This window comes from Panulirus ornatus, chromosome 15 (genome assembly GCF_036320965.1).
Source record: "Panulirus ornatus isolate Po-2019 chromosome 15, ASM3632096v1, whole genome shotgun sequence".
NCBI classification, from domain to species: domain Eukaryota; kingdom Metazoa; phylum Arthropoda; class Malacostraca; order Decapoda; family Palinuridae; genus Panulirus; species Panulirus ornatus.
The window spans coordinates 1,936,915-1,963,629 of NC_092238.1; the positions used below are offsets into that span (position 1 = coordinate 1,936,915).

The window sequence follows — 26,715 nt, forward strand, 5'->3', positions numbered from 1 at the left end:
CTGGAGACCTAACAGTTTTGCGTATAAGGTTGTGTATGAGGTTGTGTATGTCCTGTGTGTATGAGGTTGTGTATGTCCTGTGTGTATGAGGTTGTGTATGCCCTGTGTGTTATCCTTTGCAAGTGATGAACGAGCTTCTGCAAAGTCTTCTATCCTTTTCTGACCATGGTTGTACATTTGACCCTGTTTATGACTGGTGGGCATTGCAGTAATGTTTGCAGTTCTGAAGTATATAAGTCTTTAAGATATACGAACGAAAATGTGGGTTGCGGGAGAGTATCAATTTGTTGTTTTCCTTCACAGAAAGTCTTGCGGCTTTGCCGCTCCTACTTGGCCAATGCTCAAGTATCTCCAGTGTTAACATCTTAAAACTCGCCTTGTCAAACTCCTGCAGTGTTCGTCTCACAGGGATCTTATTGCCTTTCGAGATGCGCCTAATCCCTGGTGAAAATATAGACTTACCAGGATTTAAGTTACCTCGATTATAGGATGCTCCACCTGCCTGATATGGTAGTGTCTGGGCCCTTGTTGGCACCCTTGCTGCACACCTATCTTGCCTATCTCTATCCTGCCTCGAGTCCAGGTAGGTTTGTCGAGCTGGATCAGGTTTGGTCTAACTGTCTGTGTAGGCTGGTTAGTTATTTAGGCTTTAAGCCCATCAAGTGATAGGGTCATTTAGGTCGTCAAGGGGAAGTTATAACCACCACCCGAAAAATCTTTAACATCCTCAGGGGTTAACGATGATTCTAAGACGAAATACACTCTCACTATGTATATAGCTCATGGCACTTGGCACAAATTTATAAAAAAGGGGTTTCGTCGGAATGGGGAAAATATGTTAGGTATCTGTCAATAACATCATCACTCATTTCAAGCACAAATATTGGTCTTTCATCCTGTTACATTATTCATTGATATTAGCTACCTATGGTAATATTTCTGTACCGGTTTGGAATCCAAGATGTTAATGTAAGAACAATTTCACTGAAGATGGGACCCTGTAACATGGATCTGAAAGTAGTTGAAAATTTGTGCACGTTGGTGTCATATTCAGTTAGATTACATTAAGGGTATTTTCCACTTACTATTTAGGATTATGATGCAACTTGTAAGTAAATATCAAATAATAGATATACCTATCTTCTCTTTATATGCTTGCATCACAATCATGATGAGAAAATGATGGAGTGTGGTGCAATAGGATATGAGGAATGTGCCTCATAAATTCTGGATATATATATATATATATATATATATATATATATATATATATATATATACATATATACATATATATATATATATATATAGAGAGAGAGAGAGAGAGAGAGAGAGAGAGAGAGAGACTTATTCACTCTCTATGAAGGTGTAACTCTCCCATTGTATTGATAATTCAAGCGATGACTCTCTACTCGCCGTAAATAGTGTTCGATGAAGTCCATACATGATGCTAACTATATCTTAGCATCATGTGTTGCAGACATGAATATCTTCAGAGGACATAGGTAAAAGTACTGGAGATAGAATGAAGGAAGTTAACAAGTAATGTAATGATTTTTAAACGAAGGCGAGTGTTTGTTGTATGGCTATGTCACATATGTTGTGTCAAAAAGAAGAGACTGGAAGTTCACCTGCACCGTACCTCCTTGGATTTGATAGTGAATTCCTCCAGCTTTTAGGTTAACATGGAAGCCCGAGTGTGAGCTGAGGCGTACTGAAAATTGGTAAGATTATCGTTTAAGGGGTAAAGGGCCGAAGTGCTATCGAGGGCGCCGGTAGCACTTGGCCAATGTTGGGAGACTTGATGCATAATGCTTAATTTATTGACTGGTAGGCACGGATGGGTAAAACAATATTTTGTTAACGAGTTTTCCCTTGGCATAACTGTACCACCCGCCCAGCCTTGCTACAAGAATTTTTCATAGCTTCCATGTGAATTCTTGTATACTCTGGTGTTTTGATTGTCTTTTTCTTAGTGCTCCCGATGTCTTTCATATTTATCCCTAATGTGGTTGTTTCATTAGTGGATATTGTTTATAATTTTGTTAATGTGTGTTGCTTGTAGTGAGTTAGGTATTACCAAGTGTCTCTTTTTCCAGTTGTTATTCCAATTATCGTCACAAGGTATTCTGTCCATGATCCCGGTTTTTACTTTGAGTTTGATTAACTGGCCCTTGGGGTAACCCATAAATGATTTTACAGAGTGTTCACATTCATACCTCTGGAACTCTGGGCTACATACTGTAAGGGCAATCAGAAAAAATGCAATAACTACCCCCAACATGGTCCTGTCACTGTTCGCTGATAGACAATGAATACAGTTTCCTTATTGTTTTTTTTGTATGATATCATGGTCCTTCATTTGTCCTTTGGTTTAGGTTGTATTGAAAAGGGAGATGGCTGTCACCTATCATTAACTGAATCTTGTGACTTACACTAATGAGTTATAGAATGCTATGTAGATCAGTTCTTTTGGGTGTTACTGCAAGCATGTCGTTAAAGTATCTGTGCCAAGTTGTCCCTCTGTTCAAAATATTCTTATAGTGATCCTTTTTAATGTCTCCTTATAGAGACAGGCCAAGACAGCTCTGAGTGGAAGGCCATAGCCACTCTACTGTGCTGCTGGTACTCCTCTACATTGAATGTGAAGGACCCAAACTTTATGTACAACAAATTGTTACATGCATTGATGACTCCAGTATTTCTGGCACCAGTAGAAAGAAGTTTTAATTACTACATAAAAACTAATTACAGTATTGATTAGATTCATCACCTTGTCCTTTCAACTTTAGTTTCAACAGTGATTTCTCAGTAAAAAAAAAAAGTTCTGAGCATCTAACCTTAAAATAGAATGAAATCGAAAGAAACTGATCTCAACAAAAGTGATATGATGGAAATATCAGGGTAGGTGTACATGTTGTGTGTACACATTTACATTACACTTGTGTAAATTTTGATTTTGAATTGCATTGATAATGTGCTTCTTTTAGCACCTCCCACTCTTCTCATGCCACAAGCATCTTTTGCGCAATCCATCACTGATTCCCTAAATACATCCCATTCCTCCCCCACTCCCCTTACTTCCATTGTTCTCACCTTTTTCCATTCTGTACTCAGTCTCTCCTGGTACTTCCTCACACAGGTCTCCTTCCCAAGCTCACTTACTTTACATATATACACATGTACATAATTCATACTTGCTGCCTTTATTCATCCTGTCGCCACCCCACCACACATGAAATGACAACCCCCTCCCCCTGCACGCACGTGAGGTAGTGCTAGGAAAAGACAACAAAGGCCACATTCATTCATACTCAGTCTCCAGCTGTCATTTATAATTAGGGGATGGGCCATTCTTTGTTTCCTGACTCTTCCTTGCTGATGTGGGAAGCGGTGATCAAGTGTAACAAATGTTTAGCAAATGCAGGATTTTCCTATTTTGATATTATATTACTCTCAAAGTACAAAGAAATACCTTATTACTTATGCTTATGTTTTTTCTTTTTTTAAGCCAAATATTAATTCAGGTTAATCAATTCATATCTCTTTTGTTCCTTGTTTTTTCCTGACTTAGATCACATTCTTGCACTAACCATTAATATTTAACATTTGTGATTTTATTTTTAGACCTTGACCAAAATGAGACGATGGAAGATTCGTGCCACCCCAAATCTTGGGGCTGGTGTAGGACCACGGAGTACTCAGGCTAATAGTACTCCATCCTCTACTACACCATTGTCCAAAGTTTCTTCCCCCACTGGTCTGCCTTCCACTGTTCCAGCCTCAAACACCCCTGTGAACAAACAGTCTCAAGTAAGAGAACCCAAAATATTGTTTACTTTGCAGGGTATATCAGATAATTTTCAGCCATGGCTGGTTAGGTTTCTTAACTAACCAGTGATTAGTAAAAGCTAGATCTTAGGAAAGTCCTAGTCATTGCTCAGTATGTATGATTCTGATATATTCTTCTCTGATTTTATTAACATTAATTTTTTTAAGGCATGTGATATTGATCTGTTACTCTTAGTCTGGATATGTCACATTAAATGTTATTGGGTGGCTGAATTTGAAATATGGATTGGATGTCCCAATGTTGGTCACCTCAGTTTGTTTTTTTGAAGGAAGTAATTTTCTTTTTTTTTCAGAAAATATGTGATTTAATTGTTAAAAAGAAGTAATTTATAGTTAGCTAAAAGTGCACTCAACATCAGTCCTTTTTCATATAAATGCTGTTAGTGCCATACCTCTGGAGGAATGAGAGAGAAGTTGCTGTCATTATTTTGGCTTCCATGAGTAACTTTCTTGTAAAATTGGTTGTGGATATTTTTGTAATAAATAATATACATTGAATTTTTATTATTCATATTATAGTTATAATGGCCAGATAACATTCTTTTTTTTTGTCACCTGCATTGTTTAGGAGAGATTTGGGGATTGCCTTGTCCATTGACATCATTTCCTATTATCCATCCGAACATTGTCCATCTGTTCAGTATTTGATGTCACACTGTAAAGTGCAACTTAATTTTGGTCATAACTTGAAAAATGTAGATCAGATGCTCTTAAACGTTTACATAGTACAATTATTTTCCAGTACCTAAAGAACTAACTGGCATAAGACAGAACTCTGTTTTGGATTTTCCTTAAGACTGAGAACTCTGTTTTGGATTTTCCTCAAGTTGAGTCCCATATACAGTAATCTCTACTATAAAATGTTTTCTGTGTATAGGTACACTGAGGAAATTGCTAGACACATGATGAATAACACCCATACACTTTGCCAATAATTCATTAATTTTCTTAGCAGTATAGAAATTTTGGACTCTGGGTGAGATATTTTTTGGAAGATATTGTACTATATTAGATAATATAGGTCTTCCCTTTGCAGACATGCTGAGGAATTTCTCAGATGCATGATGACTAACACTTATGGTCAATTGCCAGTAATTTATCCATTTTATTAGTAAGAGAGAAATTGCTGGCTTGCTTCATTGATATATTTTCAGGAAGATATCTTAAGTGTTGAACACTTAGGTTGTGCCAGTAATATAGGAGATATGAAGAGGGAAAATGGGGAGATGAGTGATTATACCACTAAATGAACACATTTTGTCACTCTCAGAGGAAACACAAATGTGTGTTATTATTGGAGTGTTTGCTCAGTTTAAGGCTGAGTCCAAAGGTCAGTGGTCAGCTGGTCAGCGGCATCCTAGTCCTCTGCAGAAGTTAGTAGACAAGGGCTTGGAGGTTCCTTATCTGCTAGTAAGCTTTAACCATGAGACTGACCCTGGTTCATAATTTGAAGAAAATTGCACCTTTGACCTTGGAACTGAATACTTTACTTTAAAGATGTGTTTGATATTTTCTGAACAATACTTTCACCTATTCTTATATAATTTCTATTAATAATGCTTTAATGTGAGTGACAAGTTTTCTGTGGAACATCCTTTTTGTTTCTTTCTTATCTTAGATTCTTTTTACTGATATAGTTCATGATAGTGTATGCTTTTTCTTGCAGGAGAGTACAGTGGACTCATCAGTGGTAGAGAAACCTCCTTCAAATGTTCACATTGGAAACCTTCACAAACCAGATTTAATTGTTTTAGATAATATAATGAAAGATGTGGAAGAAAACAGTGAATCATTAGATGTAATGCCTCACAAATTAACAAAGATGGTTGATGTAGCACTTATATCTGAACCATCTTCATCACAGATTGACCTATCTTCTGAAAATATTTTGGGGTTGCCTAGTGACTCATTGTTGGAAGATCATGACTTATCTTCACAAAATATTGTAGGATTGCCTAGTGACTCATTATATGAAGATGATACTTTACAAAATGGCTTAGTTTTACAAGATGATGCATCCTCTAGGAGTCAGACATCTTTGCTTAGTATCTCATCACCAAGCATCACCTCTTTGCAGAACTCACAAGTCCTAACATCCTCACCACCTCATACATCTTTAGTTTCTGTATCTTCATCGCCTACATCTTCAATCAGCCCACTACATTCAAATGGAGCAGCACCTCTGATGAGCCCTGCAATGAAGCATACTTTGATGCCTCCTTGTGATACCTTGATAAAGTGTGAGTCTGTAGAGACATCACCCGATTTAGAAAAAAAACCATCAGTCAGTATTCGAAGGAAGAAGATAAAAGTAATGCCTATGGTGAGCAGCTCAAGAAAAGGAAGTGTGGCAGAGAAGCATAATGCTAGGACTATGAATACTCATATTGATAAGAAGTTTGATGTTAAGATTGAGTGTTTAGACATTAAAGTGAAAAGCCAGCAAGTGTCACCCAACACTGTAGAAAATGTAACATGTATTGTTGATGAACAAAACAGCAAAGTTCACATGCAGACTGAAAAAGGAAATGATATAGAAATGAGGACAGTCACAACAGAAAATAAGCATACAGAAAGTAAAAGAGAAAGTGCATGTAATGAAAATCAAAGACCCTCAGCTTATTTAATGGAAACACAGTCTGATTTGAAAGGTGATAGTCAGACTACTGAAAAATCTTTGGCAGATGAAATTCTGAATATGAATGTTGTAGCTAAAAATGAAGCACTTATATTGATGGATGAAAATGAAACTTATGGTGCTGAAGTAGAAAGAAGAACATTAGAGTTTAATGATAACAATCAGAGCTCATCAGTCAGTAACATGGATAGTAGCTCTGCAGTGGCAAATGTAGGCTGTAAAAGGAGATCAAAAATTCGTGCAAAGCCCATGCTACTGGCAAAAAGGAAGATATCAAAGAAAGGTGATGATACTCAAGAGGAAAACTTTGAAAAGATTAACCCAGGTGACAATGTTGTTCAATCTGGTTTAGAAAAATTTAAAACACAAGAAAACTGTAATGTAGCTAACAGTGTGGAACATGAAGGTTTTAAAATGAAGACAGATAGTGATTCTTTTAGAAGGATGGAATTGAATAAATCTATTAAGATAGAGGATAATCACACACAGAAACTTTATGAGATTGATGAGGGTGCCACAGATAAATCTCCCAAAAAAGTTGATGTGGTAGAGAAAAAGGTTTGTAACCCATTAGGAAGCAGATTGCAGAGAACCAATAATGATAAACTAAAAATTATGAGAGAGGACCCAGAAGGAGTAGAAGTAGTTGACAATAATAGCATTACTGATGATAGTTATGGAGATAAAGAAAATTCCTCAAGGCTTATCAGTAGTTCTCAGTCTATTAAAAAGGAATTTCTGATAAAAGAGAAGGGCAAGTCATCCTCCCAGCAGAAAGTGAAAGCTAAGTCATCTCCAGTAGTATTCACTGCAAAGAATGCTCTTATTAAGACTGAAAAGAAAGTGAAATTAAGTCTGAAAAGGGATGATGGGTTTTCAACCGATGGTACAGAAGAAAAGACTGAAAAACAGATCTTCAGGGAAAGAAAGAAGATATATAGAAATAAAATTTCACGAGGAGTACTGGAACGTAGTAATATGACAATGTTTGATCTCATCTTCTGGAATCCTTCATCCAATCCAATGCCCGGTCGCACTGAAACTTCCAGAAAGAGAGTACGTCTTTCAAGTAAATGTGAAACTGAGAGTATTGCATCAGATGTTATTGAGGAACAAAGGGTTGATGATTTGGGACTAGACGTAAGTGGCATGGCTCCTGAAGCCAGTCCTAGCACTCCTGATGAAGTGCAAGTATGTCAGGAGTCTTCTGAAACTCCAAAGCCATCAGATATAAAAGCCAAAGAAGAAGCCTCAACCACAGAAGATGTGTTAGCACCAAGGGTGAAGATTGGTCCAAATGGGCAAATTATTCTCGATGAACAAAGTATAAAAATTCAGACTACTGCTGCGAAGAATCGTGATGAGATTCTAAGTAAAGCTGAGGTGGTAGAAGAGTGTAATGATTCAGCTCATTATGGTAAGTGGAGCAAGAAACGCCATCGCTCAAACGAATGGACAATAAGAGAAACTGCTCGGTTCTATAGAGCCTTATCTACTGTTGGCACTGATTTTTCCTTAATGGAAGCTCTGATTACTTGGAGATCTCGAGCTGAGTTGAAAACAAAATTTAAGAAGGAGGAGAAGATAAACCAAGAGCTCGTTGATCGAGCCTTGAAAGACTGCACACAGTTTGACTTCTCCTTATTTGAAGATGAATCTGGTAAGTAGTTGATTACCAAGGTAAACTCATGCTTCGAGATGACTTTTTATTTTAAGTAGTAAGTTATTTTGTAGGCAGCTTCAGTTAGGTGTCATTTACCCGTAGATACCACAGATATGAGAATGATAAATAGATTATCAGCAAGAGAGTATTTTTGCTTTATGTTTTACATTATGAAAGCTGTGGGAAATCACATTCTGCATAACTTTTAAGTTACATAGCTTGGCCACAGATCATGTGGAAGTCATCAATTGAGATTTATGAATCATGTAACAATTCCCATAGGTAGCCTCCCCAACCACTATTAGATGATTTGACCTACCCAGCATTTTGCAAACATCAATTTGAGACAACTTTATCCACAGCAATGAAGGGAAGAAGATATTTGCTTAGTAATGTTAGAATGTAGATATGTAAGGGTTATCAATTGGTGTCAGTTAGAATGTAGATATGTAAGGGTTATCAATTGGTGTCTGTTCATTAGTTTTATGGTTCCAGTTGTTTTTTATTATTTACAAAGTTTGATTTCAGTTGTTTTTATTATTTACAAAGTCAGGGTATGACTGTAGAAGAGATATTGGTAAGGAGTTTTCTTTTGAATTGAAAAGGTCCTTAGCAAGACTGTACTCTTTTCTCTCCACTGACATTGATACAGCTTTGCTGAAGTTGACATCTCACTTGCATTCGAACCACTTGCAGATAGAGTCTAGTAACACACAGATGGACACACATTAGGCAACATGTGTAACACATATATTGGTTACCAGTGAATGTTGGTTAGTGGCTGGGGTGTGTTGTCCCCATGGTTGTTTAATTTGCTAATGGATGGGGTGGTTAGGGAGGTGAATGCAAGAGTTTAGGAGAGAGGGGCAAGTATGCAGCCTGTTGTGGATGAGAGGGCTTGGGAAGTGAGTCAGTTGTTGTTCGCTGATGATACAGCACTGGTGCCTGATTTGGGTGAGAAACTGCAGAAGTTGGTGAATGAGTTTGGTAAAGTGTGTGAAAGAAGAAAGCTGAGATTAAATGTGAATAAGAGCAAGGTTATTAGGTTCAGTAGGATTAAGGGACAAGTTAATTGGGAGGTAAGTTTGAATGAAGAAAAAGTGGAGGAAGTGCAATGTTTTAGATATCTGGGAGTGGATTTAGCAGCAGATGTAACCATGGAAGCGGAAATGAGTCACAGGGTGGGGGAGGGGGCGAAGGTTCTGGGAACGTTGAAGAATGTGTGGAAGGCGAGAACGTTATCTCAGGGAGCAAAAATGGGTATGTTTTAAGGAATAGTGGTTCCAACAATGTTATATGGTTGTGAAGCATGGGCTATAGATAGGGTTGTGCAGAGGAGGGTAGATGTGTTGGAAATGAAATGCGAGGACAATATGTGGTGTGAGGTGGTTTGATTGAGTAATGAAAGTGTAAGAGAGATGTGTGGTAATAAAAAGAGTGTGGTTGGGAGAGCAGAAGAGGGTGTGTTGAAATGTGTTGGACAAATGGAGAGAATGAGTGAGGAAAGATTGACAAAGAGGATATGTGTGTCAGAGATAGAGAGAACAAGGAGAAGTTGGAGAACAAATTGGAGGTAGAAGGATGGATTGAAAAAGATTTTGAGTGATAGGGGCCTGAACATGCAGGAGGGTGAAAGGCATGCAAGGAATAGTGTTAATGGGATGGCCTTGATTAGGGCCTTAGCTGCCCACACCAGCTCAGCTTTATTTAGAAAAAACTTCCCTGAGCTGTTTGCCTTCCATGTTCACCTTAAAGGAAATTCAAGAAAGTTCTCTTTTCTTTACCATATTGCATTTATATTCATTTTTTGTCACTTTTCTTGTCTTCTCTTTAGATCTTTCTCCATAATCATTCAAAATGCAAAATTTAGAGTAACACTGCATCTTCCCATTCTGAATCCTTCTTGTTCCTCACTAAGAAGGGCTCAGTAATCTTATTATTTGAGGGATCATTCATATTTTTTTCATATTTTGCTGAGAAGGCTTTTTGGTCTACTAGGTCAGTGTCATTTTAATACTGACATAGAGACTGTTAGCATGTTCTCCATGCTCACAAGACCAAACACATTTAAATGCATAACATTAGTGATCATATTATTAGAAGATTTTATGTTTGATGATTAGTTGCAAACAATAGATGGGATAATTAATAAGGAGGCTGAGGTATCTCATTCATTCCTCAGACTATGACCCGGAAGAGGACAGAAGGGCTGCTCGAATGGCAGAAAGAGATGAGGCTAGGCGTAAACGGCTAGAAATGAAACAGTCTGAGAGGGAGCAAGAACAGGGAGAAAAGGAGCTGGAGAAGAAAGAAGAAAAAGCTAGACTTAAAAAACGGAAAACAGTGCTACGAAAACAATACAAACAACGAAAAAGAAAAGGTTTAGTATTTCTTTTTGTCCATTGTTTATTCATGGAAGCTCTTATTAACAGTGTGACTGGAGCAAATAAACTGGAGTAGGGATATGGATATTTTATTACTTTAAAGTTCATAATTTGACTTGGTATATATGAGAATTTATGACATTTAACATTTATCCCTAGCTTGAGTGTCTATACATAATTTTTTATTTATAATATTTAAGATCATCTTTCATAAATTTTAAATGAAAAATGATTTAGGATGATAAAACAATTGAAAGTTCCTTAAGATGTTCTTTGCTGTTTGCATTTGTTTTTTAAGTGGTTAAAATGACATACAAAAAGGTGCCCAAATCATATCCATCTGGATGAAAGCTAAGAAAAGTGAGTGAGCAAAGGAAAAAAGTTGTAGGGATTAATATCAGTTTAGAGTTTGTAGATCCAACTTTTAAAGATATGGTATTGGAAAAGACAAAAGATTGAAGAATTCCACAGCTTTGATGCACAAGGAAATTCTTAAGCTGCTGATTCCCACACTGTAACTATGGGAAGCAGTAGCCAGACATGTGTCTTTAGGACAAATGAAGACAGCTTATGAGAGCAGTGACTAGAATGGTATCCATAGAATTGAGTGAAGGAAATAACATCATGGTAGATAGAAAGATAACTGAAGAGAGGTGATACCTGGAGAGTTAATTAGGTGGTGGACTTTTTATTACACACTGCCCAAGAGAGAGGTAGATAAAGAGCAACCCCACACATTGAGCACTACTTCATATTTTGGGAATGAAATCTTGGTAATTATGGAGTGGCTCCCCACAGGAAAATGATTATGGCACTTATTTATCACCCCCAGGTTTTACCTGAGCTGATTTTCTGGTTCATGACATGGTTGACTAGGAGAGAAGAGATGATATGGTTATGCTCAGAATATATGTTATTGCTGAGTCGAATTGCTGTGTTTTGAAATTTACTGATAGGAAAGAATTGTGATTTAGAAAAAGATAAAGAAAGAAATGATATTTTGAGCTGCAAAATTTAGCCATGTTACTGCTTCCCCATTTTTTGATTATGTGAATTTATAAATTAAAAGAAGAAATAAGTTCATACAGCGCTGGTGGCGGATTCATGTGAGAAACTGCAGAAGCTGGTGACGGAGTTTGGTAAAGTGTATGGAAGAAGAAAGTTAAGAGTAAATGTGAATAAGAGCAAGGTTATTAGGTACAGTAGGGTTGAGGGTCAAGTCAATTGGGAGGTGAGTTTGAATGGAGAAAAACTGGAGGAAGTGAAGTGTTTTAGATATCTGGGAGTGGATCTGTCAGCGGATGGAACCATGGAAGCGGAAGTGGATCATAGTGTGGGGGAGGGGGCGAAAATTTTGGGAGCCTTGAAAAATGTGTGGAAGTCGAGAACATTATCCCGGAAAGCAAAAATGGGTATGTTTGAAGGAATAGTAGTTCCAACAATGTTGTATGGTTGCGAGGCGTGGGCTATGGATAGAGTTGTGCGCAGGAGGATGGATGTGCTGGAAATGAGATGTTTGAGGACAATGTGTGGTGTGAGGTGGTTTGATCGAGTAAGTAACGTAAGGGTAAGAGAGATGTGTGGAAATAAAAAGAGCGTGGTTGAGAGAGCAGAAGAGGGTGTTTTGAAATGGTTTGGGCACATGGAGAGAATGAGTGAGGAAAGATTGACCAAGAGGATATATGTGTCGGAGGTGGAGGGAACGAGGAGAAGAGGGAGACCAAATTGGAGGTGGAAAGATGGAGTGAAAAGGATTTTGTGTGATCGGGGCCTGAACATGCAGGAGGGTGAAAGGAGGGCAAGGAATAGAGTGAATTGGAGCGATGTGGTATACAGGGGTTGACGTGCTGTCAGTGGATTGAATCAAGGCATGTGAAGCGTCCGGGGTAAACCATGGAAAGCTGTGTAGGTATGTATATTTGCGTGTGTGGACGTGTGTATATACATGTGTATGGGGGTGGGTTGGGCCATTTCTTTCGTCTGTTTCCTTGCGCTACCTCGCAAACGCGGGAGACAGCGACAACGTATAAAAAAAAAAAGAAAAAAAAAAAAAAGTTCATTACAAGTGAAAGAATGAGTAGTGGAGTCATGAGGGACGGGAATGTGAGTTGCAACATTTAGAGTGAAATTAGAGGCTGAAGAAAGATGATCATTTATGTTGAGAAGAAAGAGGGTAAGCAATAGGATAGAAGCTTGAGGGACTCTGCTTTTGGCAGGCTAAGAGGAAGTTGTTGTCTCACTAGTGATTACATTGATGGAACATCTGAAAAGAAAACTATGCATTAGAGAAAAGAGAGAAGCAGAAAAGCTAAAGGAATGAAATTAAGTAAGGATATACTGCTGTCACATCTTGTCAGTTGCTTTTGAGATGTCGTGGGTCACATAGAGAAGATCAACTTGCTCTGCAAAAACCATATTGATGACCTGATAAAAGGAGGGGAAATTATGTTTAAAAAATATGAAATATAAGGAAACAGTAGAGATAAGTGTGATGAAGTGGTAGAAGGGCTAGAATGGTGTCCTTTCTTTGGGATAGGCTGAACGAAGACATGCTTCCAAGAAGGGGAAGTATGGATTTTTAAAGGAAAGCAAAATAGGTATGCAGGGATTGAAGCTGGCTCAGATGCACACCCCTTTAGGACAAAAGGAGGCCTGCCATCTTGTGCATGTGCCTTGTCTACAAGTAACTGAAAGAGAACTCAGAAGAATGCACAAGGAAAGTATGGGAAAGGGCAAAAGTTCAGTTGGAGGATGTAGGGGTTGGGATTACTGTAAGTGGATTCATCCAGAGGAGAAGCTGAGGAAGCTAAGTTTTATCCAGTTGGAGAGTAAGCATTCCTGACTACCAAGCAAAAGGTCCTTGGTTTGAATCCTGGCTGTTGGAGGGTATTATGTATTCTATGAAAGTGTGAGTTCACATGCACTATATTTGTGTTCATATACCTCCACATTAGTACAGTAAGGTTCTGTAAAATGCTATCTGCTGGTAATGTGAGCCTAATGGGATTTGACCAGTGTAGACCCTGCTGCTCATGTATGTGAGACAAAGGGTATTTGATTACTTGTAATCGAAGTTGTTTCCCTATTAAGGGTGATCGTATCATAGTGGTTAGCATTCCTGACCACTGTTTCCTGGTGCTACCTTACTAATGCAGGATATGGCAATCAAGTGTATATTATAAATAACAAATTTGATAAACATTACAGTATGATTTTTGGTGTTAACCTAGTTGTGTCAGTTTCAGTGGATTTTGTAATAAACATATGTATTCTTCTTTTTATTTTTTCATACTATTCGCCATTTCCCGCATTAGCGAGGTAGCGTTAAGAACAGAGGACTGGGCCTTTGAGGGAATATCTTCACCTGGCCCCCTTCTCTGTTAATTCTTTTGGAAAATTAAAAAAAAAAAAGAGAGGGGAGGATTTCCAGCCACTCACTCCCTCCCCTTCTAGTCGCCTTCTACGACACGCAGGGAATACGTGGGAAGTGTTCTTTCTCCCCTATCTCCATGGATAAAACATATGTATACTTGTATGAAATATGTTCTTTTTCTCCATTTATATGCTGAAACTTCATTATATGTATTAGGTTTAGCCATGGTCTGCTATTTTTAAACTTTAAATGTAAGCTGTGTAACTGAAAATTCTCTTTTCTTTTACAGGATGTGATAGTAACAACAGTAGCAAAGAGTCTTTATGTATGGAAAGTGAAGAAGTGTCTCAATCTGATACTGAACAAATGTCAGTAGTGCCAAAACCACCAGAAAGTTCAAGGAAGACAGTTAAAAAGGCTAATATAAAGCCAACCAAGAAAAGGCAATTAGAACGACGGTTAGTTCTTGCATATCATTGTTACAATTAAAATCAGCCAAATTCAAAGTAAATTGTAAGAAAACCTTGTGGTATGAGAGCCATGAAGAGATGAAATTTAAGATTGTGGTAAGGCAGCTGGAGTGGGTGATATTGCAGTTGAATTCTTTAAGGAGGTGACTGTGTTGTTGATTGGTTGGTAAGGATTTTCATTGTATGTATAGATCATGATGAGGTGCCTAAGGATTGGCAGAATGCCTTTATGGTACTGTTGTGTAAAGGTAAAGGGGAGATAAAGGTGAGTGTTCAAACTACAGAAGTACACATTTGTTGAGTATACCTGGTAAGTTGTATGGGAGGGTATTGATTGAGAAGGCGGAGGCATGTATAGAGTATCAGATTGGGCGAGGAGCAGTGTGGTTTTAGAAGTGGTAGAGGATGTGTGAATGAGATGTTTGCTTTAAAGAATGATGTAGGAAATACTTAGAAAGACAGATGGATTAGTTAGTATGTAGCATTCATGGATTTGGAGAAAGCGTAGGTTAGAATATGGTCTGCAGAGATCGACATGCTATCACTGGATGACCCAAAGCATGAGAAGCACCCTGGGTAAACCATGGAAAAGCCTTAGTGTTTATGAGTATAGATAGATCAGTAATGATACCAGAGGAGATAGATCAGTAATGATACCAGAGGAGATAGATCAGTAATGATACCAGAGGAGATGAAGCACTTGTTTGATAAACATGCGAGGGTGAAAATAATGTATGAAGAGATATTTAATGTCTGAGTCAGTTGTATTACATTTTATATTGTACTTGATTACCAGAATTTCATGATTTTCCAGAAACTCTCTTGTAATTAGTGAAGTGACCGTTACCATGGAGACAGTGAACTCTGAGAAGCCAAAGCAACCCAGTGATGAATACATTATTGAGAGAACTATTGCTGAGAATTTGGATTCTGACATGGAGATCTCTAAGCCTTACCCATTTAGAACCTCTCATGTGGATGGAGCACTGCCGGGTTAGTTTACTGTTTTTTACTGAATTCAAATTGCCATTATATTTTATTTGGGATGTAAGTTTGAATGGAAAAATTGGAGAAAGTGAAGTGCTTTAGATATCTGGATGTGGACTTAGCAACAAATGGAACCATGGAAGCAAAAATGAATCACAGTGTGGGGGAGGGGGTGAAGGTTTTGGGAGCGATGAAGAATGTGTGGAAGGAGAAAACATTATCTTGGAGAGCAAAAATGGGTACGTTTGAAGGAATAGTAGTTCCAACAATGTTATGTGGTTGTGAGGCATGGGCTATAGATAGTGTTGTACAGAGGATGGTGAAATGGAAGTGAAAGTTGGAAGTTGGAAGTTGGAAGTGAAATGTTTAAGGACAATATGTGATGTGAGGTGGTTTGATCTAGTAAGTAATGAAAGGGTAAGAGAGATGTGTGGAAATATAAAGAGTGTGGTTGAGAGCAGAAGAGGATGTGTTAAATGTGTGGAAATGTAAAGAGTGTGGTTGAGAGAGCAGAAAAGGATGTGTTGAAATGGTTTGGACATGTGAAGAGAATGAGTGAGGAAAGATTGACAAAGAGTATATATGTGTCAGAGGTAAAGGGAACAATGAGAAGCAGGAGATCAAATTGGAGGTGGAAGGATGGAGTGAAAAAGATTTTGAGTGATCAGGGCCTGAATATACAGGAGGGTGAGAGGCATGCAAGGAATAGAGTGAATTGGAACAATGTAGTATACCAGGGTTGACATGCTGTCAGTGGACTGAACCAGGGTATGCTCGCCATATCCTGTGTGAGCAAGGTAGCATCCAAGAACAGATGACAGCCTGTGAGGAAAATACCTCACTGGCTCTTTGCTCTGTTCCTTCTTTTAGAAAGTATTATGGGAAGGAAGGATTTGTAGCCACCTGCTTTTGTTTAGAAAGAATTGTTTCTGGTTTTGTCAAAGTAAGTAAAGGGTTAAGAGAGGTCTGTTAAGTTATAGAAGACTGCCAGGAACAACCATATGATGCTTTCTTAAAGATACTCTGCACAGTTATTTGCTTCGGTAATTTCGGTTTTTTTGTTGAGCTCATATTGGGGTAATGCTGCTGTATTTCTCATCATGTTATAAATTTTTTCCCTCAAAAAGGATTTTTTTTGTGTCTTTAGGTTTTTAACTCTTCCTCATAGTCTCTGTCATTGCTCTTCACTGATGATGAATTCACAATTTAATTAACTGCACATTATTATCACAGTCAGTCCAGTTCACTGTGTTATCTTCACACAAGCTTGGATTGGGTTTAGTCATTCCCTTTACATAGTGCATCATTTTTGCTATCTCAGATTTTGCTTGAATACTCTTGAAGCTTACAAGTTTGCCACCACCACCATCATCAGATGTATTGTAATTTTGCTCAGCTTTTTCAAGGAAAGTGCTTAATGTGCCAGTATGTTTGAAGTTCTCTGCTTTGTATATAAAGTCACTTCAGCAGTGGCATTTTATACTTCTTGTGATTCTCTGATTCATAAGCTAGACCAGGGAAGTACAATAGGTTGATAATATGTAGCAAAGGTGTTCCTTAAAACAGATTGTACTTGTTTGATAGGGCTAACATTTTTGTAGGGATTCCCAGCCCCAAGAACAAAAGTGGATCAAACCAGTTCTTGTTCATTTGTTACACAATCTTTGACATCATTTGACTGATTATTATCTGGAAAAGCTTTCACTCCTTGAAGGTGTAAGGCCAAGCATGTTTCTTGATAACAAACAGCTTAGAAATGTGTGTGTAGGCTGCATTGGTACATGTCAGTATTGTTACTGTCTTCATGAGATTGTTCACCTCCAATTCCACACTAGTTATGTGAGTACATGGCAGAGATCACCAAGGCATTCATATTTCATCAGCATTGTAAGTTTTCTGTGGCATGAGGTTCTCCTGCAGTATTGCTGCTATCTCTGTAAGTCATCAGTGCGCTTCTCTACAGCTCATTATCAGTAGAGCTTTTCTCCTGAAGTCTGAAAGTATCTTATCCCATGCCAGTTCTTGAACTTTTTGTAAGGGGAATGGGGGAGGAATGGGATGTATTTAGGGAAGCAGTGATGGCTTGTGCAAAAGATGCTTGTGGCTTGAGAAGCGTGGGAGGTGGGTTGATTAGAAAGGGTAGTGTGTGGTGGGATGAAGAAGTAAGATTATTAGTGAAAGAGAAGAGAGAGGCATTTGGACGATTTTTGCAGGGAAAAAATGCAAATGAGTGGGAGATGTATAAAAGAAAGAGGCAGGAGGTCAAGAGAAAGGTGCAAGAGGTGAAAAAGAGGGCAAATGAGAGTTGGGGTGAGAGAGTATCATTAGATTTTAGGGAGAATAAAAAGATGTTCTGGAAGGAGGTAAATAAAGTGCATAAGACAAGGGAGCAAATGGGAACTTCAGTGAAGGGGGCTAATGGGGAGGTGATAACAAGTAGTGGTGATGTGAGAAGGAGATGGAGTGAGTGTTTTGAAGGTTTGTTGAATGTGTTTGATGATAGAGTGGCAGATATAGGGTGTTTTGGTCGAGGTGGTGTGCAAAGTGAGAGGGTTAGGGAAAATGATTTGGTAAACAGAGAAGAGGTAGTAAAAGCTTTGCGGAAGATGAAAGCCGGCAAGGCAGCGGGTTTGGATGGTATTGCCGTGGAATTTATTAAAAAAGGGGGTGACTGTATTGTTGACTGGTTGGTAAGGTTATTTAATGTATGTATGATTCATGGTGAGGTGCCTGAGGATTGGCGGAAAGCTTGCATAGTGCCATTGTACAAAGGCAAAGGGGATAAGAGTGAGTGCTCAAATTACAGAGGTATAAGTTTGGTGAGTATTCCTGGTAAATTATATGGGAGGTTATTGATTGAGAGGGTGAAGGCATGTACAAAGCATCAGATTGGGGAAGAGCAGTGTGGTTTCAGAAGTGGTAGAGGATGTGTGGATCAGGTGTTTGCTTTGAAGAATGTATGTGAGAAATACTTAGAAAAGCAAATGGATTTGTATGTGGCATTTATGGATCTGGAGAAGGCATATGATAGAGTTGATAGAGATGCTCTCTGGAAGGTACTAAGAATATATGGTGTGGGAGGCAAGTTGTTAGAAGCAGTGAAAAGTTTTTATCGAGGATGTAAGGCATGTGTACGTGTAGGAAGAGAGGAAAGTGATTGGTTCTCAGTGAATGTAGGTTTGCGACAGGGGTGTGTGATATCTCCATGGTTGTTTAATTTGTTTATGGATGGGGTTGTTAGGGAGGTGAATGCAAGAGTTTTGGAAGGAGGGGCAAGTATGAAGTCTGTTGGGGATGAGAGAGCTTGGGAAGTGAGTCAGTTGTTGTTCGCTGATGATACAGCGCTGGTGGCTGATTCATGTGAGAAACTGCAGAAGCTGGTGACTGAGTTTGGTAAAGTGTGAGAAAGAAGAAAGTTAAGAGTAAATGTGAATGAGAGCAAGGTTATTAGGTACAGTAGGGTTGAGGGTCAAGTCAATTGGGAGGTAAGTGTGAATGGAGAAAAACTGGAGGAAGTAAATTAGATATCTGGGAGTGGATCTGGCAGCGGATGAAACCATGGAAGCAGAAGTAAATCATAGGGTGGGGGAGGGGGAGAAAATCCTGGGAGCCTTGAAGAATGTGTGGATGTCGAGAACATTATCTCGGAAAGCAAAAATGGGTATGTTTGAAGGAATAGTGGTTCCAACAATGTTGTATGGTTGCGAGGCGTGGGCTATGGATAGAGTTGTGCGCAGGAGGGTGGATGTGCTGGAAATGAGATGTTTAAGGACAATATGTGGTGTGAGGTGGTTTGATCGAGTAAGTAATGTAAGGGTAAGAGAGATGTGTGGAAATAAAAAGAGCGTGGTTGAGAGAGCAGAAGAGGGTGTTTTGAAATGGTTTGGGCACATGGAGAGAATGAGTGAGGAAAGATTGACCAAGAGGATATATGTGTCGGAGGTGGAGGGAATGAGGAGAAGTGGGAGACCAAATTTTAGGTGGAAAGATGGAGTGAAAAAGATTTTGAGTGATCGGGCCCTGAACATGCAGGAGGGTGAAAGGCGGGCAAGGAATAGAGTGAATTGGATCGATGTGGTATACCAGGGTCGACGTGCTGTCAATGGATTGTATCAGGGCATGTGAAGCATCTGGGGTAAACCATGGAAAGTTCAGTGGGGCCTGGATGTGGAAAGGGAGCTGTGGTTTCGGGCATTATTATATGACAGCTAGAGACTGAGTGTGAACGAATGGGGCCTTTGTTGTCTTTTCCTAGCACTACCTCGCACACATGAGGGGGGAGGGGATGTTATTCCATGTGTGGCGAGGTGGCGATGGGAATAAATAAAGGCAGACAGTATGAATTATGTACATGTGTATATATGTATATGTCTGTGGTGTGTATATATATGTGTACATTGAGATGTATAGGTATGTATATTTGCGTGTGTGGACGTGTATGTATATACATGTGTATGGGGATGGGTTGGGCCATTTCTTTCGTCTGTTTCCTTGCGCTACCTCGCAAACGCGGGAGACAGCGACAAAGCAAAATAAATAATATGAATAAATAGGTACATACACAAACACACATCTTTTAAGCACAAATGAAATGTCATGGTTTTATAGAGTGGGAATTGTGAAGTAGACTTTTTTAAGAGTAGTTGCTGGTGAATGGTTTCTGAAGGTAGGTTGGATAATGAGAGATATCTAGGATTGATAACACTTTAATTTCATCTTTGTAAAGAATTTTTACAGTATTGATCTGTGTTTGTTGTTTGTGTATTATTTTTAGATACCCGATGAAATGTAATCTTGGAACTGCCTTTTAGGGCTGTGCTTTGAAATAAGGACTATGGTGCATAAGCAGTGAAATTGTAAGAGATTTGCTAGTTTATGTTAAAGTTATTGAATTGTGTTTATTTGCTTTCACAGAAATTGAAAACACTCAGAAGATGTGGCACTTTCCTGTTTCTGCCATTCAAACTTTAGATGATGGCCGTCAGACCATCTTGGTGCCAACTCCAGATGGGGAGAAGAGTGTGCCTGTGCCTGTGTTACCACCTGGAACATCCAATGTGGTTGTTGTGGCCACTGGAGCACCAGACTCACCCGGAGAACACATTTACCATGTCTACGTAGTTTCTCCCTTAGAATCTTCATCATAATTCACAGCTTTTATTTGGCAGCCATTTCAGAGATCTAAACACTGAAATAGTTTTCCAGGTCCATATAATCTTTGATTACTTGTCAACCAGAAATGTGATAGTAGGCAGTAAGATTATGTTACCCATTATTTTGCTACATAATATGTTTCTGCAGTATTTACTATATTTACTGCTGCATTTTTTTTTTTTCGATACACTGCTCATATTTTACTTAGACTTTCTCACAAAAATATAAAGCTTTCCTTTGAAAAAAAGATGCTATATTTTGTGAAGAAACTGATATTTGAATATTTGAAAGAGGGGAAGATCCTGCTTGTATTTATTTACCTTGATTAAGGGAAACACAGGACACTACTGCTCACCTAGTCTCATTGTATCTGAAAACTGATAATCACTATTTTGCCACCTCAGAATTCAAAGGTCAGCTGACAAGCCACTATGTTCACATTCATTACTGTCAAAAGCCACCACACTCAGTGCTGCCACCGTGCAAGGCAATGTTGTTTTCCCTGTCCACCATTCCCGTATTGCTAGTAGTGAACAGTTGTTGGTATGCATTGTGATCAATATATTTAAACACGTTGCATGTTATTTTCCTGCCATGGTTACTGATAAGTTCCATGCTAGAGAAGATAATTGAATCAGTACACCGAGTTAACTTCAACATCGTCAGTATGAAATTTTGTGCAATATAAGTGTATTAAAACGACCATTAAATCAATGAAAATTTTTCACAAGTATTCAGTAGTAACATGAGTTACACATCTGCACATTGGATTATATTACAGTTATTGAATTTAAGGTACACTAATCAGTTGATGTTGATATGTTGCTACTGTATTGCAAGTATGATAAAACTGATGAATTTAGTTGTGCATTTACAAAGTCATATTAATGGATGTGTCTCATATAGGTGTGTGTGATATTGCCAGACACAGTGTTTTACCAGATTGGTAGTTATCCTGATTTTAAGATGAAAGAAAAACAGTGTTCATATATTTATCATTTTATCAAACTTAATTGCTGTTTCCCATGTCAGCGAGGTAATGCCAGGAAACAGATGAAGAAAGACCCCTCCATTCTTATAAACACGTCTTTCTTTCTTTCATACTATTCACCATTTCCCGCATTAGCGAGGTAGCGTTAAGAACAGAAGACTGGGCCTTTGAGGGAATATCCTCACCTGGCCCCCTTCTCTGCTCCCTCTTTTGGAAAATTAAAGAAGAAATATGAGAGGGGAGGATTTCCAGCCCCCTGCTCCCTTCCCTTTTAGTCACCTTCTACAACATGCAGGGAATACGTGGGAAGTATTCTTTCTCCCCTATCCCCAGGGATATATATATATATATATATATATCAACATATACATACACATACATATATTAGATCGCCATTTCCTGCATCAGCGAGGTAGCCCCAGGAAACATATGAAGAATGGCCCATCGACTCATATCCACTTATATATATACATAAGTGCCCATACACTCACATATACATACATATATCAACATATACACATATACATATGTGTACCTACACATACATAGACATATATATATATACACATATACATATTCATACTTGCTTTCCTTCATCCATTCCTGACACTACCCTGCCTCACAGGAAACAGCATCACTACCCTCTGCTTCAGTGAGGTTGCACCAGAAAAAGACAAAAAAGCCATGTTTGTTTGCACTTAGTCTCTAGCTTTCATGTGTAATGCACAGAAACCACAGCTCCCTTCAAACATACCCATTTTTGCTCTTTGAGATAGCATTCCCTCTTTCCACACATTCTTCATCATTGATGATGTTTTAATCTTAAGCTTTGTCAACTGTTATGTATGAGAACTTAATTAAGTATGATAACAGTGTATGTTAATACACTAGATTCAAATTGTACACATGAATGCGCATGTATTAGTAATACAACACAAGAAACATTGCTTTTTCATGGAAGAAAACTTCACACCCAAAATATTATGTTGCAAAGCATTTTTTTTTATTATCATTTCCCACATTAGCGAGGTAGCACCAAGTACAGAAGAAAGGCCAGATCCACTCATCCATTCTCTAGCTGTCATGGTGTGTAATGCATCAAAACCACAGCTCCCTATCCACTTCCAGGTCCCACAGACCTTTCCATGCTTTACTCACAACACTTCATATGCCCTTGTTTAGTCCATTGACAGCACAATGACCCCCAGTATACTTCTTATATAGTTTTTAATAGGTAACACTAAGAACCTGTTTAAAGTCAGGCAAACATAACTGTAACTTGCTAACTCCAGGACAGCATGCTAGTTGCTGTCAGCTCAGAATATAGGATGACTGAATACAAGGACTTGTGCCAGGTATGTATGTGGTAAATCTAAGAACAGCATGTGAGCTACTTGTGGAGATTTTTATTTTTTCTCAGCTTTAAGAAACAAAGCATTGGTGTGTTAACATCTCAGTCAATTGATATATCAGATAGTGATATGCAAATGTCAATATATTGTTAACTTTTACTTGAATCAGCAAACCAAGAGCCTTGGTCGATCAATCTTCAACCTATGCTACATAACACTCATTTAAATTTATCCACCACTCGTATCTATCAATGTGAAAGGATTTGCTTTAGGTGTTTTAGTGAGTACACAATTTCTCAACTTTAGTCCTTATACATATAGTCACTTAACCTTGAATTCAATTATTTTGATGACTGACATAACAATTTGTGCTACAAAAAAATTTGTTTTATAACAATAGTGCTGGTAATGTTAACATTGGTATTATATTATTATTGTCATGTTAACCAAGAGATTGATTTGTCATAATATTTACAGGTGTTATTTTGGACCATCCAGTTAATATACCACATATCAACAAAATTGCCAGCTGATTTTGACACCCTTGTCAGTTACCATGGCAGAAAAGTAGCAGTAGGCAATACCACACAAAATGTAGAAGGATATATGAGTCAGTTTGGACCTCAAAATATATGTCTAGTCATATTTTGCAAAACTCTGTGTTAGGGTTCATAGTAATGAAAGCATTTCTTACCATGTATTGTGATATTCTTAGTGTCTATAGATGAATATATATTCTTTCTTTTCTTTCATTTTCTGCATCAGTGAGGTAGTGCCTCATTCACTTGCATTAAATCTCTAGTTGTCATGTATAATGCACCAAAACCACGCACCCCCATCCCTGACTTCTTCATATGACTTGATTTAGTCCATTGACAGCATCGTCACCCTCCAAGATATTGAGGTCTTTCTCCTTCTGCTCATTCTTCAGTGCTTCCAGTACCATTTCCCCTTCGCCCACCCTGTGGCTCACTCATCTTCCAAGGTTTAACTTGTTTCTATGATTACTCCCAGGTATCTATGACAGTCCACTTCCTCTAAGGTTTCCCTTTTCAAACACTCACCAACTAACCTGTCTCTTTTCACTAGTAAACCCAGTCACCTTGATTTTATGCACATTTACTCTCAACTTTTACCCTATACTTACCATCCCAAATGTAGATATCACCCTCTGCAATTTTTCACTCGAATCTGCTACCAGTGATGTATCATCAGCAAACTATGACTAGTTAACATTCCAGCACCCCCCAACCCCAACAGCTTCCATACCTGCTCCTGTCACCAATCTGTCTATCTATATCTCTTACTCCTGTTTCCTTTAGGAACTCCCTTAGTCGGGGTGGCCTTGGCAAAAGATTCTCCATAACTGTTGAACTCTACTGCCTTTAGTGCCTCACCCTTGATGGGCTACTGGCAGTGGGCAGCTTCAGCGCACTGTTTTCACAGGCTCCTGCCTAATGTTCCTACTGACCACTTGTACCTAATGTGTTTAACTAATGTGCCAACCTACTACTTCTACCTAATGCTCCCATCTAATGTGCCAACCTACTACTTCTGCCTACTGTGTATACCAGATGCACCTGTCTAATATTCCTACCTGCTGCTTCTGTCTGTGGCTCCTATCATTTTGCCGAAAGGTAGGGCTAGCACAAAGTGTTCATCACAGGAAAATCTAGTTATTAAGAATGAACTGTATGAGTTCAGTGTTGTCAAGTTTTATGTGTCAAGAATGTCAGCAGTCCAACCATGTGTAAAACAGAAAGAAAAGACAGCTACCTGGATTAGAGGAATACAACTGGACAGCCACTGAAGTGCTGGCTCACTATACAGCTGTCAGTAACCCTCCTTATACCCAGGTGGGTTGTACTGGTAATATACCTCCCTGATTAATGACTACCTACCTCACCAAGACCCTGTCTTTCACCTCAACCACCCCATCCATAAATACTTTATACAGCCATAGTGACATCACACACCCTTGCCACAGGCCCACCTTCTCTTGGAGCCATCCTCCTCTTTACCTACTTACACGTAAACCATACTCTCCTGATAAAACCTCGTTTTTGCTTCTAGCAGCTTTCTACTCACTCCATACATTTACAGTACACCACAGAGTATCTGTTTCAACCCTGTCATATGCTTTCTTCACATCCATTATGCCACATACAGGTCCAGTTTCTCTACCACTCCTGAAGCCATATTGTTTCTCCCAAGTCTGAAACTCTTTGCTTGTCATCACTCTCCCATACAGCTCCATGTATGCTCAACAAACCTACATTCACTTTTCTCTCCCATGCTCCTGTTAAGTAGCACTATACAGACATTACATTAATCCTCAGGCACCTCACCATGAGCCATGTATACAGGAAATAGCATTGCTACCCCATGCTTCAGTGAGGTAGCGCTAGGAATACAGGCAAGAAAGGGTACATTCATTCACACTCAGTCTCTAGCTGTCATGTATAGTGCACCAAAACCACAGCTCCCTATCCACATCCAGACCCCACAGACCTTTCCATGGTTTACCCCAGATGTTTCACATGCCCTGGTTAATCCAGTGTCAGCATGTTGACCCTGATATGCCATATCGTTCCATTTCACTCTGTTCCTTGCACATCTCACCCTCATGTATGTTCAAGTCCCGATCGCTCAAAATCTTTTTCACTCCATCCTTCCATCTCCAATTTGGTCTCCTGCTTCTCCTTGTTTCCTCCACCTCTGACACATATATCCTCTTTGTCAACCTTTCCTCTCTCATTCTCTCCATATGTCCAAACCAATTGAATAGTAAGTGTTCGGTGTCGTCTTTATGGTAGTTGCATTGTGGGTATGAATGGTCTTGGGATCTGTTGAAGTGGTGTTGTATATATATTTATTGTTTTATGTATGTTTACAGATTTCATTATTATTTATGTGTTCCATTTCATTTTACCACTGATTTTGTTGTAGCTGTGTGTGTGATAAGGATGGAAACTACATGCCGTGAGGACAAGCTATAAATGTTGTTTATTTTCCCTTACTTAATGTTTCTTTTTGGAAGAAAATAAGTTAGTAGTGCCTTTGTATTCTGCCAACAGAGTTAAATGGAATTTAGAATTTCCTTCCACACTTGTAAACATTGTAGATATTAATGTATGTTGTTAGAGTAGTTTGACTTTAGTTTTATTCTATTTTTATGTAGTAAATCTATTCATAAGTAAATGAGATAAAGCAAGTGCATAGAGGCATGGACCATTTGTGGAAATTAATATTGCAGTATTGGGATCCTCAACCCTAAAAGGCAGGAATGCCTGATTTCCAGGAGGTAGACTTGCTTACTCTACAACAAGTACTCCTGCAAATTAAAACCATCTTTAACTGAGGTAACAGCAAATGCAGTATCTTCGTATTCACAGGTATCCTACATTGATTAGTGATCTGTAAACTTGCATGTTATAAGTTTGCAAGATTTAGATTTATCCCAAATTTTCATAAGTGAATGTAAAAGTCTCATAAGTTAGTGAGTGCTCATTTAAATTTCCTGCACACCAATAGATGGCGGGACCTTTTTATTGTCCTCATACTCTTTCTTTTTACTAAAATGTTTTACCGTCAGTCAAGATAGCTGTTATAGGTAATTGCTGTTGCCTGAATACAAGTTTGATGAAATATCAGAGCACTATGTCTTCTCCTCATGATGAAAAATGTTAGTGAAACAGTTGGTGTTTCTTTTAAAAGAAAGCAGAAGGGCCTAGTTTAAGTTACAGAGATGTTCGATCACATTAAGTCATGTGAGTTGAACACTAAGATTGCTATGCAGTCTGGCATCATGGATTTATCTATACATTAAATGCAAAGAAAAAGGTGAATTT

At 38.5% G+C, this 26,715-nt stretch overlaps 1 protein-coding gene across 2 annotated transcripts; it reads left to right on the forward strand.

Annotated features, from left to right (window-relative positions):
• Positions 1–1,386: 1,386 nt before the first annotated feature.
• Bdp1 (transcription factor TFIIIB component B'' homolog Bdp1) lies at positions 1,387–25,864 on the forward strand. Of its 2 annotated transcripts, none has more exons than XM_071670313.1 (7): positions 1,387–1,505; positions 3,628–3,813; positions 5,519–8,150; positions 10,336–10,533; positions 14,200–14,368; positions 15,195–15,373; positions 20,282–20,657. In XM_071670313.1, the coding sequence occupies exons 2-7, from the start codon at positions 3,640–3,642 to the stop codon at positions 20,512–20,514; spliced, it is 3,585 nt and encodes a 1,194-aa protein (XP_071526414.1). In that variant the 5' UTR covers positions 1,387–1,505; positions 3,628–3,639; the 3' UTR covers positions 20,515–20,657. The 2 variants fall into 2 exon arrangements, with proteins under 2 accessions (XP_071526414.1, XP_071526415.1); XM_071670314.1 differs by having other exon boundaries at positions 1,409–1,724; positions 20,282–25,864.
• Positions 25,865–26,715: the final 851 nt, after the last annotated feature.